This window comes from Argopecten irradians, chromosome 1, assembly GCF_041381155.1.
Source record: "Argopecten irradians isolate NY chromosome 1, Ai_NY, whole genome shotgun sequence".
Taxonomy (NCBI): Eukaryota; Metazoa; Mollusca; class Bivalvia; order Pectinida; family Pectinidae; genus Argopecten; species Argopecten irradians.
Window position 1 is genome coordinate 46,093,447 of NC_091134.1, and position 20,632 is coordinate 46,114,078.

At 34.5% G+C, this 20,632-nt stretch overlaps 4 protein-coding genes across 9 annotated transcripts in view; 1 reads left to right on the forward strand and 3 right to left on the reverse strand.

The window, feature by feature from the left end:
* The window catches only part of LOC138330024 (uncharacterized), a 143,809-nt gene extending 131,236 nt beyond the window's left edge, over positions 1 to 12,573 (reverse strand). Inside the window, exons 1-4 of one of the 5 annotated variants that reach the window (XM_069277397.1) lie at positions 12,482 to 12,573; positions 11,015 to 11,138; positions 10,549 to 10,576; positions 10,155 to 10,212 (exon numbers count right to left, since the gene is read on the reverse strand). The gene's annotated coding sequence lies outside the window, so the exon portion shown is untranslated. Of the gene's footprint in view, positions 1 to 10,154; positions 10,213 to 10,548; positions 10,577 to 11,014; positions 11,139 to 11,279; positions 11,302 to 12,481 lie in introns of those variants that run through there. The other 4 variants (XM_069277414.1, XM_069277381.1, XM_069277405.1 and 1 more) reach the window with 4 other exon arrangements.
* The window catches only part of LOC138328293 (baculoviral IAP repeat-containing protein 8-like), a 76,537-nt gene that overhangs the window by 41,944 nt on the left and 13,961 nt on the right, over positions 1 to 20,632 (reverse strand).
* LOC138329998 (E3 ubiquitin-protein ligase XIAP-like) overlaps positions 1 to 20,632 on the reverse strand; it is a 72,111-nt gene that overhangs the window by 25,468 nt on the left and 26,011 nt on the right. The gene's annotated exons all lie outside the window — the stretch shown is intronic.
* On the forward strand, positions 730 to 8,833 carry LOC138330069 (uncharacterized). 2 transcript variants are annotated; one of them, XM_069277449.1, is made up of 2 exons: positions 730 to 1,028; positions 2,736 to 8,833. In XM_069277449.1, exon 2 carries the CDS (start codon positions 2,738 to 2,740, stop codon positions 3,977 to 3,979), a length of 1,242 nt encoding a protein of 413 aa, XP_069133550.1. In that variant the 5' UTR covers positions 730 to 1,028; positions 2,736 to 2,737; the 3' UTR covers positions 3,980 to 8,833. The 2 variants fall into 2 exon arrangements, with proteins under 2 accessions (XP_069133550.1, XP_069133555.1); XM_069277454.1 differs by having other exon boundaries at positions 732 to 3,176; positions 5,448 to 8,833.

Genomic DNA, 20,632 nt, shown 5'->3' on the forward strand with positions numbered 1-20,632 from the left:
AAATCGCAGTTGATTGAAATACATGTACTGTTTAGTATCAAATGGTCTAGTTTAGACATAGAACAGGGGCGTAAGAAAATAATAAATAGAATATTCCATGGTTCTTAATGAATAACAGTGATATTTCATCTCGTGAAGGGGAAACTTTGACATTTTTCATTCGTGAACGGAAAACTTTGATATTTTTCACTCGTGAAGGGAAAACTTTGAATTTTTCACTCGTGAAGGGAAAACCTTGATATTTTCACAAGCGCAGATACTGGATTTAAATTTCCCGGCTTTATTTATCAGAATGCGATTTCATTGGCTAAGCAACATCACGTGATCGATGACCCATTTTTCCGAGTGTAAACCCCATAGGGGCCAGATCAAATTTTCAGCTGACCGCCATCTTTAATTCCTCCAGCCGTTCCAGAAAACTTCTATATATAGATCACAGAAAACATTTTCAACCCTCCCACCTCAACCCATATACTGTAATTTCATGAAACTGATTTCCTGAGATGTGGTTTATGCAAACTGTTGATATCTAATTTTGTTTGCCATATAATATAAACTTTGGATGTCTATATCAGAAACATATATACATGCAGGGATGACAAAGCTTTTAAGGAATATGAAGAAATATTTTTGGACCAACGTTTTATTTATAGTTACGAAACTATCACCATATGGAAAAATTCAATTTTGAAGAGGGTACCCATGTCATGATTGTTATAAACCTAATAACTAAAGGAAATATAAACGTCTATATTTATAGACAATTTTTTGCACAATTATTCGCCCCTCTTTATAATATTTATTTGATAGTTTAATCATTAATCCCGAGTTTCGGTCCGTCCGTTTGTCGATTTCGAAATTTTAGCTGACTGGTGACCCCGTGGGCACTTTACCTTTGGGTAGCCCCACAGCGGCCCCACAGCTAACCCCTTATAGAGACGCCATCTTTAAAAATCATCACAGCCAAAAACGCTCCAGAGTAATGGCTCAATTGTTCTCATTTTAACAAAAATATTTGGACAAAGCAAGTGAGTATTTACATTGTTTACATTATTAGTATCCTTTTGTGATATTTTGAGAGGTTATCTCTCGGTTTAACGGTTTTATTCAAGATAATCCGTTATGGCAGGTCGAGGGAGGCAAGCTTTGGTGTTGGGGCATAGTTTCATAGCGCGTTTAGAGCGTTATGCTTTAGACTTACACGGGCAGGCTAATTTAGGTCTCGATCGGGATTACGTCACCTTTCATGGCTTGCCGGGAGCTCAGATCTGTCGTATTCGATCAGCCCTCAAACGTATTTTTGCGGGGAATCGCTACGATGCAGTTTGCCTACAAATTGGAGGTAAACGATTTGAGTTCCCACTCAGCCAATGCCGATCGTGTTGCTGATGGCATTATCGAGTTGGCAACATGCCTTTTAGCACGCTTCGGGGTTCGTGTTGTTTACGTGTGTGCTTTATTTGAACGGGCGAAAACGCGATTACACAAGGGTGATGTTTCGGTTGCTATTTACAATGAACGTGTCGCCAGAGTCAATGCCTTGCTTTCCTCTCGTCTACATGCAGAACCATTTATTGTATTTTGGTCACATTGTCGTTCAATTTGGAACGAACATGCATTATTGAGTGCAGATGGGGTTCATTTCAAGCACATGAAGCCATACCATAGGTCAATTAAGAGTTGTGTTCTTAATGCGTTATCTCGAGTGAGAGTTTGAAGAATTTGTTACCTCCCTTTGAACGAGATATCACATGGTAGACGTAGTTACTTCCCTTTGATGTAACACTTAACAGGAGACGCAGTGTTGTAGTTACCTCCCTTTGAACAAAATGTGATCTAATTTAGTAGTTACTTCCCTTTGAGCAAATGAGCTACTATATCTCAGGGTTTATGTTTTACTTTAGTTAGAATTGTTATACATAATTGGACAAATATTTAGCACTTGGATGCTTTTCTTATATAAAGGGATTTGTCATTTATTTTTTATTTTTTATTAGTACTCATTAATTGTAAGTTTTATTAAAAAGAAGTCCACCACTGATCTTCTGTTCTGCACTGGCTCATATATATTAAGGACTTCACTTGAGTTTTATTCTGTACACAGCTTCCCTGGGTCTTGTTATGATATCAATCAGTCTTTATAAAAAAAAAAAAAAAAAAAAAACAGTTTTGAACCTAAAGGACTGGTTTGTGCTATAACAGATACGCCATACTCGATAATTTTATCGAGGTGTAAGCTCGGGGTTGCTTTGTTGTGTACATTTAAATTTTATTATGATATAGGTTGTCATATTATATACTATATACATATCCTATAACATATTTATACAAGGAGCAGTGCCCGCGTTATATATATCTTTATTAAATTAAATTAAGAATATTACACTCTGAAGATCAGTGTTTTTATGGAGACATAAGTCTTACAGTGTTTGTTAAATGTATATTATACATAGATACACATATAATAGAAAGTAGCTGCTCAATATTTCATATATTATTATCTAATACTAACTTAAGCAAGATAGATACTTATGTTTTCGAGAGCTGTACTGTAAACACTTTAACATTTATTTAAATAACTTAATCAGCTCATATCTAAAAAAAAAAAAAAAAAAATATATATATTATATATATATATAATTTATTTAAAGGGTATTGGCTTCATATTTTATCCTAATATCAGTGTCATGTTTCTGTCTCACACACTGCTGCTGATGTTCTTTTTTATAATTCAGCCATGCCTCCTAAACGCCAAGCAGCAATAAGAAACCATTTGGTACAATCAAAAAAGCAAAGAGTTAACACAGACACCATTCAGTCCGAAAATGACTCCGCCAGCAGTACTTCACAAGTGGGGAACGACCTCGGGGTGTCCGAGGTAGCCAATGGGGCTCCTGCAAACATATCAACAGAGAGTGGAGCCATACCTAATGATGAAAGCCAGGCCCAGCCATTGCCACCCACTTCCGGGTCATCTCAAATAACAATTGATTCAGTTACACTAAAAAATTTATTAAAAGAAGCCTTCCAAGAGGGATTGATGGAAGCCAGGGCCAATTTGGTACCCCAAACATCCACCTACAGACAGCCAGACGGTCAACAGGCAGCAGTACTTGATCACACACCAACAACTACAGCTTCCATGACAGACCAAACTAGTACTGCTAGCTTCATTGGTGGGTTGCCTTCGTTGTTACCTGCATTAACAGTTGCGTCTCAAAGTAATGTAGACAATGGGTCGCAGTTTCACTCTGTGGCTATTCCACTACATGCCAGAGTGCCTGATAAGACCAAGGACAAAATTTGGTCACACTCTTTTGTGGAGTTGTCTTCTATTACCGACAAGCATGCAGATTCACTGCAGCTTTTGGTTAAAAGTGACGAGTCAGCAAACCAGTCGCTAGAGTGGGTGCAGAAGCAGCCAAAATCTAAAACTCTATCTATTGATGAATGGACCAATCAATTTGATATATTTATGGCCGTTTATTGTGTTAAATATCCAGAGGCTTTTTCGGGTATTTTGAAATACCAGTCCCTTGTTCGCCAGTTGGCTGCAAAGAATGCAGACTGGAGATTTTATGATAATAATTTCCGACAGTTGCGCGCGAATGCACCGAATTCCATGCCGTGGGACATCATTCAGATGGAATTGTGGAATGAGGCGGTTTCGCGTCGACCATCTCAGAATGCAAACCAAGCAAAAACAGGTACCGGTATCTGCCATCGGTTTGCCAGGGGTGAGTTTTGCAATGGATGCAAATACGCACATAAATGCGGTACGTGTGGTGCCAAACACGCGGGGCTGAATTGTCCCGTTCTGCATGGTCAAAAGCAGTATCAAGGGCCACCTCCGCGTGCGATGCAGAATTTTCGTCCCTTTAGAGGACAACACAGGCATTACTCCCCTGCCAGTTTCGGGCGTCATCAATTCGGAACAGGTAACCGATTTACCAGACCGCGAAATAATAACTCCAGTTAATGCGGATCGATTAGAAGAATGTTTACGCGGCTATGACCCCGAAAAAGCCTCTTATTTAGTTAATGGTTTTCGTCATGGTTTTCGATTTCATTTCGAAGGCTATACTCATCAAAAATTTTGTAACAATCTTAAGTCTGCTTTGGAACATCCTGAAATTATTGATAAGAAATTGGGTAAAGAGCTTTTAGCATCACGGATAGCAGGTCCTTTCAAAATTGTTCCTTATGACCATTTCCACATCAGTCCTTTGGGTGTTGTACCTAAGAAAAATCCAGGAGAATTTAGGTTAATTCATCACCTGAGCTCTCCCGAAGGTGATTCCGTAAATGATGGCATTGATTCTACATACTCCTCAGTACAATACCACAATATTCAAAATGCTATCTCTTTTCTAAAAGCTCTACCCAATCCATTTATGGCCAAGACAGACATCGAGTCTGCATTCCGTATAATTCCTATACACCCCGGTCAGAGGCACTTGTTGGGTTTTACATGGAAGGGTCAGTTTTATTTTGATCGATGCCTACCAATGGGCTTAGCAGAGAGTTGTAGAATTTTTGAAGAGTTTAGCACTGCCTTAGAATGGATAGCATTGCAACGTGGCAAAGCATCAGCCATAGTTCATGTTTTAGATGATTTCTTATTTATTGAGCAAACTTATGATACATGCAGACAGGCTTTATCTGACTTTCAGCACATTTGCTCGTTATTAGGGGTACCATTAGCGACAGATAAAACGTTCGGGCCTGAACAAGTTTTACCGTTTTTAGGCATAACATTAGACGGTATTTTAATGGAATCACGTCTGCCCATTGACAAATTAGTGAGATGCCAGGAAATGTGTAAAACGTTTAAGGTTAGGAAAAAAGTAACACTTAAAGAGCTTCAGTCAATTATAGGCACACTACAGTTTGCTACAAGTGTGGTCCTACCAGGTCGTACATTTCTCCGTCGACTCATAGATTTAACAAAAGGGGTGAAACGGTCAAGTTACAAGATTAGGCTTACCAATGCCAGTCGCGCAGACCTTGAAATGTGGGAGTTATTTCTAGAGAACTTTAATGGTTGTAATTTCTTTATGTCAGACCACTGGGCAACCTCCGACACATTGAAATTATATACTGATGCTTCATCTACAATAGGTTTTGGGGCAATCCTGGACAAATCATGGTTATATGGAACTTGGGATGATGGGCTAGTCAAACCACATATTACAGCTTTAGAGTTATACCCTATCGTTGTAGCAGTTTACACATGGGGTGAATTATTGGCTAATCAAGCGATCTGGTTATACACCGACAATCAAGCACTTGTATCCATCTTGAATTCCAAATCTTCCCGCGATCCTATAATAATGGGTATGCTTAGGTCATTAGTATTGACTTGCTTAAGATTTAACATTCTTTTTAAGGCAAGTCATGTGCCGGGTGTTCAAAATGTATTGGCTGATGCTTTGTCTCGTTTGCAGATCGAGCGATTCAAGACGTTGATGCCGTCTGCAGACAAACAACCCACTACAGTACCACTTCCAGTAGCACAATCCAAATTCTTCCAACATGAACAACTCTGGTGAATGCGTCACTTGCTCCAGCGTCCTCAAAATTATATGACAAGTCTATAATGAATTTCGTACAGTTTGGGATCAAGTTCTTTGGGAGGCACCTTCAGTTTCCAGTTCCATATGCAGTTGTGGCATTATTTGTAGCTCATGAGTTTAAGGCAAACAAAGCACATAGCACGATTGCTTCAGAATTATCAGCATTAGCTTACATACATAAACTGCAAGGATGGGAGGATCCCACTAAGGAATTTTTGGTTCGGAAAGCTCTACATGGAGTAGCGCGCTTGGCTCCTTCATTTGATACACGGTTACCTATCACAGAGGTATTATTGCTAAACATGTGTGCTGCTTTAGAAGCAGTGTGTACTGAGCTGTACGATAGAATTTTAGTCAAAGCAGTTTACACGACAGCATTCTATGGTCTAGCACGCATGGGTGAGCTCCTTACATATAACAAAAGCAACATAAAAAATGTGCTACAAGTTGATGATGTCACCTTTCAGCAAAGCGAGGGACAGCTCATCAAAATGTTTGTGGTGTTTCGTCATTTCAAGCACAATTATTCCGGGAAATCACACACAGTTACAATTGATTGCCTCCCAAATTCACCTTCTTGCCCAGTAGCAGCAATGCAACAATACTTGAAAGTTAGGGGTGTCTGTGCTGGTTGTTTGTTTCTCGACAAGGAAGGTGTTCCTTTTCTAAGGAAGAAATTTGAAACATGTCTGTACCGGTGTTTGTCTTTTTGTGATTTAGATAGTTCAAGATATAAGGGTCACAGTTTTAGGATTGGGGGTGCTTCATTTGCAGCATCTCAAGGTTTTTCAGATGCACAAATACGTCTTCTTGGTCGCTGGAGAACTGACGCATTCAAAAAATACATTAGAGCTCCAGCATTAGTAGAACACAAAACCCATTCAGAAACCTCTGCAACATGAAGGTAAACATAGATGAGTGACAATGTGCTCAAATATAGGGATTCATTAAATTTGTATTTGTTATTAACTGTACTTGTAGACCACAGTGGCGGCACGCCCAGGTCATCCTCTATTGTTGTTAGCTGAGCCTGTATATATATATACGTAGATCACAGTGGCGGCACGCCCAGGTCATTATATGTGTATTTTGCTATTAACTGTACTTGTAGACTACAGTGGCGGCACGCCCAAGTCTTTATCTTTGTATTTGCTATTAACTGTACTTGTAGACCACAGTGGCGGCACGCCCAGGTCCTTATCTTTGTATTTGCTATTAACTGTAGTTGTAGACTACAGTGGCGGCACGCCCAAGTCTTTATCTTTGTATTTGCTATTAACTGTACTTGTAGACTACAGTGGCGGCACGCCCAGGTCCTTATCTTTGTATTTGTTATTAACTGTACTTGTACATCACAGTGGCGGCACGCCCAGGTCTTTATCTTTGTATTTGCTATTAACTGTACTTGTAGACCACAGTGGCGGCACGCCCAGGTCCTTATATTTGTATTTGTTATTAACTGTACTTGTAGATCACAGTGGCGGCACGCCCTGGTCATACTTTATTGTTGATAACTGCGCCAGTATGTATATATACATAGAGACGTAGACTACAGTGGCGGCACGCCCAGGTCTTTATATTTGTATTTGTTATTAATAGTACTTTTAGACCACAGTGGCGGCACGCCCAGGTCTTCATATTTGTATTTTGGTTATTACTTGATCCTATAGATCACAGTGGCGGCACGCCCAGGTCAGTATATTCGCCCAGGTCAGTATATTTGCATTTTGTTCTTAACTGAACCTATAGACCACAGTGGCGGCACGCCCAAATCAGTAGATTTTTGTTTTTCCTGTTAACAGAAACTGTAAACCGGTTGACAATTCAACTTGCCTGCTTTACTTTTCAGATAGGTGTTATAAAAGAAAATATACTAGTGACAATCATTGAGGTAGCTCTTTGGAATCTACAGTCAGTCAGATACATTGTATTTGTTTTATCGATAAATACCAATAAAAGTGATTTTCAAATAGTCTTTTTTATCCATCATACAATATTTATGCTTATTCAAATACTCAGTTTATTTTACTTACATGTAATTTATAAATGAACTGAAAGATATGAGATTATTGCTTTTGTTTAAATACAACTTATTTCGCAATGTTTTTGCAACTATGTACTTTCAAATTAGTAGTACCTAACCATTTCTTGCTGTTATTAACTAGTCCCAGTAGTAATTTTGACATGTTTTATAGCTTTTTTATTAATGACACCGTTTAGGTCATGCAATTAGATTTTTTACTAAACATAGTTGCCAAGATAACTGATATTTCAATACGTGATATGCCGATGCCTTTCACATTAATTTTGTTGTACATTATTTTTGATGCATTATTAATGCAAACATTGGTCTAGATATTATCTTTGGAGTCAATCATTTAAATCCCTGTGTCCATGCAGCAAGGGTGGCGGCGATAACCTGCCTTAATTTCTTCGTTAAGGCAGGTTCTCTTGTGGCGGTATTTTAGCCGCACCTTCACACAAAAAACTTATATTTTGATAAAAAAGTAAGATTTTAATCGACTTTATTATTAATAAATCCGGCCACCCCGGCTGGGGTGAGCCATGAACGCCATTACCTTGTTGCATTGATCATTTTGTGTGAACAGAGCTATGCTGCAGGGAAGACGATGTAGTCCAAGTAGTAGTTTAGAGCTGTATAAGAATGAGCAGGGCAAAAATAAACGTCTATATTTATAGACAATTTTTTGCACAATTATTCGCCCCTCTTTATAATATTTATTTGATAGTTTAATCATTAATCCCGAGTTTCGGTCCGTCCGTTTGTCGATTTCGAAATTTTAGCTGACTGGTGACCCCGTGGGCACTTTACCTTTGGGTAGCCCCACAGCGGCCCCACAGCTAACCCCTTATAGAGACGCCATCTTTAAAAATCATCACAGCCAAAAACGCTCCAGAGTAATGGCTCAATTGTTCTCATTTTAACAAAAACCCTCCCTCCACAAGCCCTTCTTTTCTTATCAGCTCCATTTAGTTTTTGGTTCACTTTAATTTTATGTATTATGGAACCGATCAGTATTATTTTCATGATGTTACATTCAATAGGATGCATTTTATTAATAGATTTTAAGTAAGTTGTTCTAGTCAAAGGTTGTGTTTATATTTACCATAAGTTTGGCGGTATTTTAGCCGCACCTTCACACAAAAAACTTATATTTTGATAAAAAAGTAAGATTTTAATCGACTTTATTATTAATAAATCCGGCCACCCCGGCTGGGGTGAGCCATGAACGCCATTACCTTGTTGCATTGATCATTTTGTGTGAACAGAGCTATGCTGCAGGGAAGACGATGTAGTCCAAGTAGTAGTTTAGAGCTGTATAAGAATGAGCAGGGCAAAAATCCCTATTTTCAAGCGTATTACAAACTCATATCTGTGATTGAGGATAATATTAAATAGGTATCGGACATGTACACAGGTACTTGTGTCTGTAAAAATCGATATTTACAAACAGATAGTTTATATTAGATGGCAGACACAGAAAATCGCCTCTCTATCTTATGCGAATAGAGTAGGTCCCGTTTGTCCTCGTGACGTCACAGGTCAGGGGTCCCGAATCGGGGTCAATGGCTTGGGGCTTCAGGCGTGTTCTAGAGAAAAGTCGCATTATCTCTAATACCGTATTCGCTATGAAACTCGTACTTTCTCCATTCTAAATTTTATACAATGACACATTTATCAAGCCTTATATACCAAACCATTCCGTGTACACTTAAATGTTACGAGATGGACAAATAAAGTAGAATGGTTGGGGGCCTTATTTTTTTCAGAATGGTTTGATTTTTATGGTAAGTGTTGTATCAACAGAGTAATTCCAGTATTGAATGCAGTGTTTTCACGGTAAATGTTATTGTTAAACAAATACGGTACTGCAGTCAGACCGCGGGAAATAGTGTGTCCGGATGCAATAATTAAAGATTGACTTAACATGCTTGCCTCCTTGTCTTTTTAAGATCGCCATCAATGATCAGAATCTCAAGTAACACTTACATATGCCAATGCTCATACAGCTATAGCCAATGAAAAATGCTCAATGTCACACTACTCTATTGCCAAATACAAAATTAGTTTATCACGTAATTTGAAACTGATTTTCCCATTGTAAAAAATGCACATGACTGTTGAAAAATTATCAACCGACACATTGTTCAGTCCACTGAAAAAATATACAGTTTCCTTTGAAAAGAAATTATCAGCAAAAGAATGGAGTCAGGTAATTAAAGTTCACAGATTGAACACAATTACCGCAGTGAACAAGTCATTATGAAAAGCTGGCATTTTTTAAAATAAAATAATATGCTTGATATACCCATAAATAAAGAAAGGAATTTCGTTAAAACAATAAAAAATAAACGGCGTTAAGTTGTGGCGGTACGTAAACATGGATATTTCCCGCTTGTAATCAAATAGCATTCATATATGTGTGACATGGCCGAAACCGATCTTAGTTACATAAAATGTACCACTGATAACATTACCTCTATCATATTGGTAAAATAAAGAAAATGTTTAGACTGCAATGCATGATTGCAGCGGATTTAGAAAATAAGACATACAAACTTCTACGGTGTCACTTAATATTAGCTGTCTTTGAACTAGATTGGTGTCAGTCACCTGAAATAAAAAAGAGATAACAAAAGATGAGTGACTGGATTGCATCTGAGGCATCCTTGGAGATCACCACGGTTGATATTACTAGGTATACGCTTCACTTATCATCGACAAATCAAATAAGTTTTAAATGAAGGTCAGCTAGAATAACTTTTTGACCTTTTCTATATTTTATATTTTACCTTTTTCCATTTTTTCGTACACGATATCTAATATAAATAAAAAATAAGCTGTCAAATGATTTACAATGTACCAAAGAGACAAGAAACAAAAGTAGAACTTTACTTATCTGTATAGACAATAATGAAAAAATCAAATCAGTATAAAAATGAATATTACCTTGATATTCCTGTGCTGCTATGAAGGTCTGTTGATAAACAAAATAGAAAAAAAATTGTGATATTAAAATATGTGATTTATTTATGAAGGAGCACGTACCAAATATAAAAAACAGTATGCATTGTGCATACTCCAAAAAGATTTTCAGTAATAGATTATCCGATTTAAAAGCGAACCGTTTTCATCAGTTATAAATCTGTTTCGTAGTTTTCTTGTAAATACACATGAAATTTTACTTTTGCTCTTTATATCCCCTTCATCCCACTTTGATGTATTCCATGTCATGTATGATACAAAGACGTGATCAATTTCTGTTGTGTACTTACAAATTCTGTTGTGTACTTACAAATTATGTTATGTACTTACAAATTCTGTTGTGTACTAACAAATTCTGTTGTGTACTTACAAATTCTATTGTGTACTAACAAATTCTGTTGTGTACTAACAAATTCTGTTGTGTACTTACCAATTATTCTGTTGTGTACTTAAAAATTCTGCTGTCACCATAATTTTACTTTCCATTTCAATAACCTGCTACAATTAGGTACTGACCTACTTTGTCGTGGATGAAGCAGAAAACAGCTACTCTTCTGGAACAAAGCAGAACATTTTCCCTTGCATTAGAAAAGATAAAAATTTAGAATTAAGTAAATGATGAGTAGTTTATATGCTACATGTGATAAGTTTTATCTAAATGCACTACATTCTCTCGGTTCACGTCTGTATATTACCTGTTCGTTTTCTTCCTAAATGTCATCTAGCCTTATTTCTTTTATCTTTAGTTTGTGGTGGACATATTGATAGAGACAGCATATATCATATCATTAGTAGTTTCTACCCTTGCTGATAACTGAAGGTCTTTTTTGTAAAAGTTTACTTGTATATCATTTCATATGCGCACTTGATTATAGCTAAGTTAAAATGTTTGTATGCATGTACCATGACTAGCATTAGGTACGTATATCTCGTGACTCGTACATTATGGGGAAGACCTTGACTGATAAGACTTCAAATAAAAACGAAAGTAAGCCATCTCAGATGTATGACTTGAAAGGCTACACATTTTTTTAAAGGAATCGACGTAATCTGATTGAGATGATGTTATATAGTGTACAATATAGAGTTTCTAGCAATAATATAGCATGAAATAAATATCCCCTCTTTCCAATGAAACACAAGTTTTATAGTGTATAGCTTTGTATATGTCAGTGTTTGATAGGGTTTTAACTTATGATGCCATAACACATTGTACTATTGACAGAGACTCAAAGTCCTGTACAGAAATATTTTCTTCGGTTGATCAGTTTTGACAAAACCATGATATCATTTTTAAAGATGTGTTCCCATTTAATCACACACAATCTATTCAAATGAGGCTATTCAGTTTTGTAATTGATATTACATTGGATGTTTTTTTTTCTGTTTTCAATGTATTCCGTATTGTGACTGTGTTAGTTAAGTTCCCACCCCACCTTTCCCTATAGAGTGTAAAAGTCGTGGATCGTGCTATATGATTTATATAGTGACAAATCATCCTGGTTACCACTTTACGATACTGTATATACATGTATAGTTCATATATACACTATTTTGTATCTGTATATATCTAGTATTCCTCTTGTGCTATTACTACTCCTGCCATGATGATTATACATTTCAAATATACGTATATTTCACCGAACAACTATATGTACTTTCGTTATTATGAATGTTCTTGCTGGAATGACTACCAATTCAATTCACTTCATCGATGAAGGAAGTTTTATGTGCAATGTACATGTACGTTTGGGTATCATACAAATGTATACTGGTAGCATTCGATCTGACCTGTGTGCTGGAAAACATATATAAATACATAGTAAATTGACGTACCGTGTTTTTTAAATTTGTATACAGTATGTCATGATCATCTTATACATGCAAATTAACGTACCAGTTTTCCTAAAGAACAATGTGGTGTCAAACATGGCGTCGACCAACCCTAGGTCTGTTAAACACACAAAGTACACAGACATACTTGTTGCGTGTGGATTGGTTGCATTTAGTTCATTGCGTACAATAGAGCTATAAATAGCTGCAAATGTATATGCACTTAAACATAGTTGTGATGTTATCTATTGATGTTCGTGTAAGACATAATATTAATAACATGAGCTATGGAGAACAAATAATATTGTTTATCATCCTAATAAACGTATATAATTTCTTTGGTTTTTTTTGTAAGTATAGTTCATTAGTTCATTGAACTTTATAGCATTTTGTCATAGTAAAAAATAATGATCAATATACATAGTTCTTTGGGCGGACAAGGTACTAGATTCTAATAGATAATGAAAATCATCGCCAATTTGCTGACTATTACAATGTTGACATTTTCTTTCAGAGTATAAAATCTGTTGTCATCGGCCTATTTCAACAATAAATTTATGGTTAGTTGTGCGAAATTTTACACAATCTTATTTTGTCTCTATCGATTTAGAGGAGTTATTCGCATCACTCTCCCAGTTCTGTTAGTACTTCACAACCATACATTAGAATTGTTTTAACAATTTTTTCAAACAGATCATATATACACTGGACTGATTATTTGTGTTGTCTACCTGTCTTTATAACATCGTACATGGCAATAGTGGCCTTTTTAATGGTGTATTTTTTCGCCTTATTAAAGGAACCAGTGCGACTGAAAATCGTACCTAAATAATAAAATTATCCACATACTCTATAACCTCATAATTAAGTAAAGAAATCAACTCTATTATCTCTACGTCCTTTACTAAACACCATATATTTCGTTTTTCCTAGGTTAAAGTTGTATGGTCTATCCCTTTCGCTCTTTTTGTCGTAGTGAAAACTGTTTAAGTGTTATACATATTTTTCTCCATCTGTTTGAGTTTTAAACTTTATAATTTTACCACTTTTAATAAAGTTGCAGCACTGGAAGTATTCTTAATTATAAAAGTAAAAAATCTTTTAACGTGTTAAAAATAAGCTCGAAAGATGCCGAATCATTCCGAATTTTTCCGACCGAAGTCGCGACAATCTCGAAGTAACACGAGAGTTGTGAAACCAAGAGAAAATGTCAACAATTTTTCATAAACAAAACCTGTGGTTAACCTCAACAGACTGGATCTACAAAGAAAATAATGTTCGCACACAACAATATTTGATAAACACAATATTTTACGGCAATGTGTGAATTTGATGTTTCAAATACTCAATCTGTGTACATATTAGCCAGAAGGAAAACGTAAACAAACACATGTGTGTTTACGCTCGTTACCTGGCTCACCACATGCAGGTCGTGTTGAATGTCAGTCACGTGATACGATTCGGAATCCGACAAAACCCGAAGTCACTGAACATGGTGGCGACTGAAGGCGCTCTATTCAAAACTAGGAATATATGATCCCTAGATTTCGGATCTCTTATAGGCCGACATATGCTTTTGTGGAGATTAATCATCAAGTTATATGTCAATGTTCAAATATCAAATGTTAAGTAATATATATACATATGTAGCTACAGTGAAATTAGCATGCAATAGAACTTTAACTTTCAATCTCCAATGTTTACAATATTCTATAAAAACATTCAACTACAATAATATTTCAGATCATATGGACAGTCTGGGAGAATCAATGTATCGTCAGCATAGAGCAGAATGAATAATTTTAAATAAATATTCAAATCAGTTTGTTATTTGATGCTATTATTGTTTACAACATTAACATTATTTTAGGCCATAAATTCCTCTAGATCGTTGAGATATAGACTAAATAAAAAGGGGATAAATTTCCCCCTTGTTTTAAACCGTTTTCACATGGGAAATAATCTGAAAGTTTACCATTAAAAGATATGTTTCCCCATTAATCCCACTCATTAACATTATACTCCAAAGACCTTTTCGCCATATTTCATCGAAAGCCTTTTCAAAATCAGCAAATATACAATACAATTGTGAAGAACAAAAATGTTATCAATTGTATATTAATTTTTACGAAACCCTGACTGGTTTTCACATGTTAAACTTAGGTCCTCTCAGTATTTCGTTAGTCTTTCATTCAAAATCCTAGTAAACAACTTTCCAATACAGCTGACTATTGTGATTAGTCTATAGTTTTCAGGTTCCGTAGGTGAGCCTTTATTTTAAAAAAATGTGATGATACTACCTCTAAGCCATTTACTAGGAATCTTACTGAAAATAATATTAAATATTTTTACATACAGGTCTGACATTTTCATTAGTGATATTGTCATCTGAATATGCTTTGTTGTTTTTTAAGATCTAATCGATTTTTCAACTTCATCCTTGGTTATATCGGAGTTATTAAACAAAGTATTAGGACATTCAGGTACACCAGTAAGATCATCAATTTTAGCGTTCAGATCTTTATAAAAATTGAAAAAGGAATATATAGTAATATTACCATTAGGTTTGCTTTTACCACTCTTATTCAGTAGCTTATAATAATCTATTTGATTTTTAGTTTTCATAGCTTTTAACTTTTTGCGAACATCATATTCATAGTTTTTATTTTTTTTATTCATAGTACTTTTGTAAACTTTTAAGTTTCTTTGTATTCACTATAAAAGTACTGGTTTCGACGCCTTCTGTACTGCCCCTTACATCGTCAATACTATTAATGAAGTCCGCTGTCTTTTCAGCATCCATTTGTTTATTCCCTCTTCAATCCCTTCACATAAGACTGTATTATTCAAAGTATCAGCAAATTGTAATGTTAATGAAATTTGGCAATGTGCATCAGACAATAAGGAGTCAAAATCAGAAATTTAAAACTCATCGACATTTCTAACAAGCTTAGATGAACATAGTACAGTGTATAATCAACCTCACTAACGTTTTTACAAGTTTGCCAACACTTTTATCGTTACCGGATGGACCGTTACATATACAAAGATCATTAAATTTACAGAAATTAATTAACCGGTTTCTTAAATAGTTCTTTTTTTATCACAATTTGTTCTATATTTTATAAACGTATTGTCAAAAAACTATTATCTTGCTAGTCCTCGAAGTTCTCGCATTAAAACGCAAACATACTTACTGGCAAAGTGTAAGTATTCATGTTCTAATTCTGAATATGGATCACCAGTATGATACTTAGAATTTTCAGTCTTCTTCACAATTATAAACATTATTATTGATCTTAAGCCACTATACATACTTACTATCAGTTTCTAAAGTATTGATATGGTTTTCCATACCACATTTAAATGTCAGTGCTATTCCACCCGCTTTGACTTTTCTAATTTTAAAACAGTTTTTCCTCCTGTTTATGAATTCACCGTTTACCTACAACAATAACTTCAATTTTAATAATATTGGCAGGTGGTTTAGTGGACTATATTCCTCCATCACTTTCGGTGGACGTAATGTAAGTGAATTGTCCAGCCCAAAAGCATACTTCATGTATTCCGTTCATGAATGCTATTCATTCTACATGTATATTTACTGCATACTTCCAACCTCTCACAAAGGAAAAGTGTGGCCAATAAATGTCTTGCTACCATATTTGATTCCACAATAACCCCCTTTCATGGCCAATCATGATTACTTAACCATTAAAGGGGCCGAATCCCCCATTCGTGGCCAATCAGGATTATTACATGAGCATGAAAGGGACTGGACATGTGTGCGCAACAGTCAACCATGGTAACAAATGTTGTAGAAGAGCGGAGATAAACATTACTCACACTGTTCTAATGATTAGATTAATCAATAGACCAACTAACCAAAGATGACAAGATTTTAAAAAATACAATGCAATAAGAAATTCACATTTATTTAAATGTACATCAAAAAGCTTCATTAATTATCATTTCAATTAATTATTATATGAAAGCAACTTCATATTGTAAGGAAACATTTTAACTCCCCATGAACCTTATATCAACAAACGCTGCCTTGGTATTAATCTATATATATGTATTTTATCCATTGAAAGCATAGATGGAATTGTCTTTCAAATGTTGTAGAAGAGCGGAGATAAACATTACTCACACTGTTCTAATGATTAGCTCAATCAATAGACCAACTATGCAAAGCTGATGAGATGTTAAAAAAAACAATGCAATAAGGAAATCACATTTATTTAAATAAGCATAAAAAAGTTTCAAATAACTAATGTTTTCAAAAAAGGTGGGGTTGCAAAATTAGCCCATGCGCCGGTTTTTTTTCAAATTTTGCAGTGTTAAAGGTCTAGGTACATAACTACTTTTTAAGTGCATTTTATTTATTTTGTATGTTTTAAAAAGGCATAAAGGGCCTGAAATGATGTTTTCTAAAATTACTTTGGGTATGTGGCAAGGGGACCCCTTGTGTCCATCTTTTGAACACATTTTTGATTTTTCAATTATTTTTGATAATAAAAGATACTTCATTCTTTATTTTATATCCATTATAATTAATTTTGAAGCAAAAAAACTCAAATTTTTGTCAGGATAAAAATTTAGGATATTGGGTTTGCTCGAAATATTTGGCATGCTATCGATTTTGTTTAGATTTCTTTTTTTTCCAAAAAGTGTCACTTTTTCGTAACAGAAATGACTTGACTTGAATATAAAGTATACGATCTACTCAAATGATTTATGAATAAAAAATGTAGAATATTTAACAAAGGCTAACCTTTTTTGGCATGTTTGTTCAAGTAGTTTTAATGAAAATGACTACAAAGAATTCAGGCCTTTTGGGCCTTTTTAAAATCACAAAAGGAAAAGAAAGTGTCATTTTAAAGGGACAACTAGTATTACTTTCAATATGCAAAGTTTCAAGAAAATTGGGCTGTGGGTAGTTTCAATAGGATTTTTAACATTAGCTTGGACACCACCTTTCTTAAAATTTATCATATGATAGCTTAATATCAACTTCAAAGAATCCTAAGTTAACTTCAAAGAATCCTAAGGAAACATTTTAACTCACCAAGAACCTTTGCACAACAAATGACTCTTTGTAATTATACAGATGGAATTAATTTTAAGTATAATTTACTTTCAATGTTTCCAACATTTTTTTTTCATTTAATTCTTCTTTTTCTTCCAATGAATAAAGCTTGATAATAATCCAATTGTTTCATACTGTACATATCCCCTAAAAACATTTTGGTACAACATTTCGCATGATCAAAGTTTTTTATTTTTATGTCAACACATGCGAATTAAATTTGTTTATTTCCGTAAGTCTTGCGGCTTATAAGATACAAAGTACAATTGTACAATTTTAATATTAAATGATTTAAACATGTAGAGGAGAGTGATTGTATACAATAAAACACAAACATTAGCACACAATTATTATACATCATATACAATACAGTTACGGTGTATTAATAGACTGAGAACGTTCCTGGAATGTAAGTTTTAAGAATTTCTCGAGATTATTTAAATTTATAACATTATTGGCACTGAGTAAATGAACAAGTTTGAACACACTTGGATGATAAAAATAATAAGGTTTCAGATATCTAACTCGTAGTGGGGTAGAAAAAGGACATTTAAGGATGAAATGAAACTCATCTTCTATATCATTGGTATTACAAACTGTACAAATTCTATTTGGTCGTGCCATATTCTGAAACCTACCACTTTCAATATTTAACTTATGAATACTTAATCGTATACTTGTAATACTGTTTTGATACTTTTGATCAATAGGTTTCTTTAGATAATATTGCAAACCAAAATTGTCTACTAGATGTTGATATACAATATGTAATGTTCCTTTGAGGAACTCTGTATTCTGTATAAAATTTCTGGAGTACATACAACATAAAATGTTTGTTCAATTAGTTTATATACAATATTACTCTCATAAGTACTATTCAACAAATACCCCGATCCTAGCTTACTCAATTCGGTTTGTTCATTCATAATCCATTCATCATTATCTAATATTCTTTGCTCATAACATGATTTTAATATATATTTTTCATTTTCCGGGTAATATGCATAGGCAATCTACCTAACACATAGTATACAAGATCATTACAATTGTTTTTACCGACGCCTAGAATTCTTTTACAAAAACTAGCATGTACAAACGCCATACTTCACATGAATACCCTAATACACTACTTACGTAAGTGTCAAATACTGAACATAATGTTTCGGTGTTAAAGCTATGGCTTTTTAATTTATTTGATAATGCAATTTTTTTTTTAATTTTACCGTTATAATTAAAACTACAATTTTAGTTTTTTTTTCTACATGAAGTGTAAGCTTCAATTCATTATTATACAAAAGCATTGCATCCAACATAGTTTGTAAAACATTCGGACTTTCTGAAATAAGGACTGTATCGTCCGCGTGCATAAGCAAAAACAAGGATAGCATACCAATTTTAACCGGTTGACAACTTTCTTTTATAGAATACATTTCACAATCATTCACAAAGAAACTGTAAAAAATTGATGAGAGAACTTCACCTTGGAAAAGACCGATTTTGTTATCAAAATATTCTGATATATGACCATTGTATTTCACACATGATTTTACGTTTCATATAGGGACTTCGTAATTTAAAAAAAATCCTTGAACTCCGTGTTTTATAACTTTACACCAAAGTTTCCCTCTATCAATAAGGTAAAATGTCTATTTATAATCAATGAAACAACAGTACAAACATTTCTTTTTATTAAGGGTTCTATTTCTTAGTGACTGAAGGACGAATATTACAACTGCTGTTGAGTGACCAGCTTTAAAACCAAATTGAGCATCAGTTATAACAAAATTTTCCTTATCCCACTTAATTAGCCATCTGTTTAACACTGCGGTAAATAGCTTTTCCATACAACAGACTAACGTTATATCTCTATAATTATTTACATTATTTATATCACCTTTTTTGTGTACTGGGACAATGGAGCCACATGACCACACTTCTAGAAAGAACCTGGATTCAAATATTCTACTAAAGAGTTGTGATTACAAGGTATCAAAATATCTTCACAATCTAAAAATAATTCGTTTAAAATTAAATTTTCACTGCAACTTTTATCTCTTTTCGTATTAGGAATTGCAAAAATGTATCTCCTCTTCTGTAAATGATTCATTAAATTTTGTTAAATCTATATCGTCATTCCTCAATAGTATCATTTGCATTAGTGTTACTACTAATATTACTAAAATAGTCTACAAAATCATCCATACTAATTTGTGTTTGGGATACATAACTTTTACGCTTTGAAAATTTATGAAGATTTCTTAGTTATTCTTCCTGAAAAATTCTACCATATCACCTTCTTGTCGTTAATATTGCCGCTTACTGGGCGCCAAATGGGGAACTTATGATTTTGTATACGAAATCCAATTTTGTGTAAACAAAAATGAATTTTGTTCAACAAAAATGAGTTCAGATTAACAATATTTATAACATACATGTATTACAAAAATAAATTTTGTTATACAAACAATCCTTCAGTGGACAAAAGTCATGACGAAATTCGATGTAAACAAAATTCAATTTACAAAATTGAATTTTGTCGTAACAAAATCACATTTGTCTATCGATTTTTTTTATAATAACTTCATTTCCGTTATGACAAAAATAAATTTTGTTAAACAAAATTATCTTTCAGTGGACAAAAATATTTTTTGTTATGACAAATTTCATTTTTGTGGACAGAATTCATTTTCGTCTCGACATAATTCAATTTCGTCTCGACAGAATTTATTTTCGTCAGTTAAGTATGCAAATGAGTCCATGTTTGACTTTTACTTGTAAGCTGCTTACCGATTGGTTGAAACGCTTGAAGGGTAACCAGACTTGGAAGTTGTGATCGTGTACGAATATTTATTGAATATGTACGTAATCATTACGCTTATGACAATTCAAGTGCATTTCCCTTGAAATACTATTTTCCATAGAGTATCCATTTCTGTATGTACGCAATCGGCCTGTACTTGATATCGTAACCTCCTTCCCCTTCTACTAGATGGCTAGCAGTATGGGATAAATCTAGAATTCATCGGCTGTGTGAGAAAGGCTCTGGGTTCTGTCCCCTGGCCGAGACACACCAAAGTCTATAAAAGTGGTAGTAGGGAGTGGGACGACTGCTTCGCCCGTTGT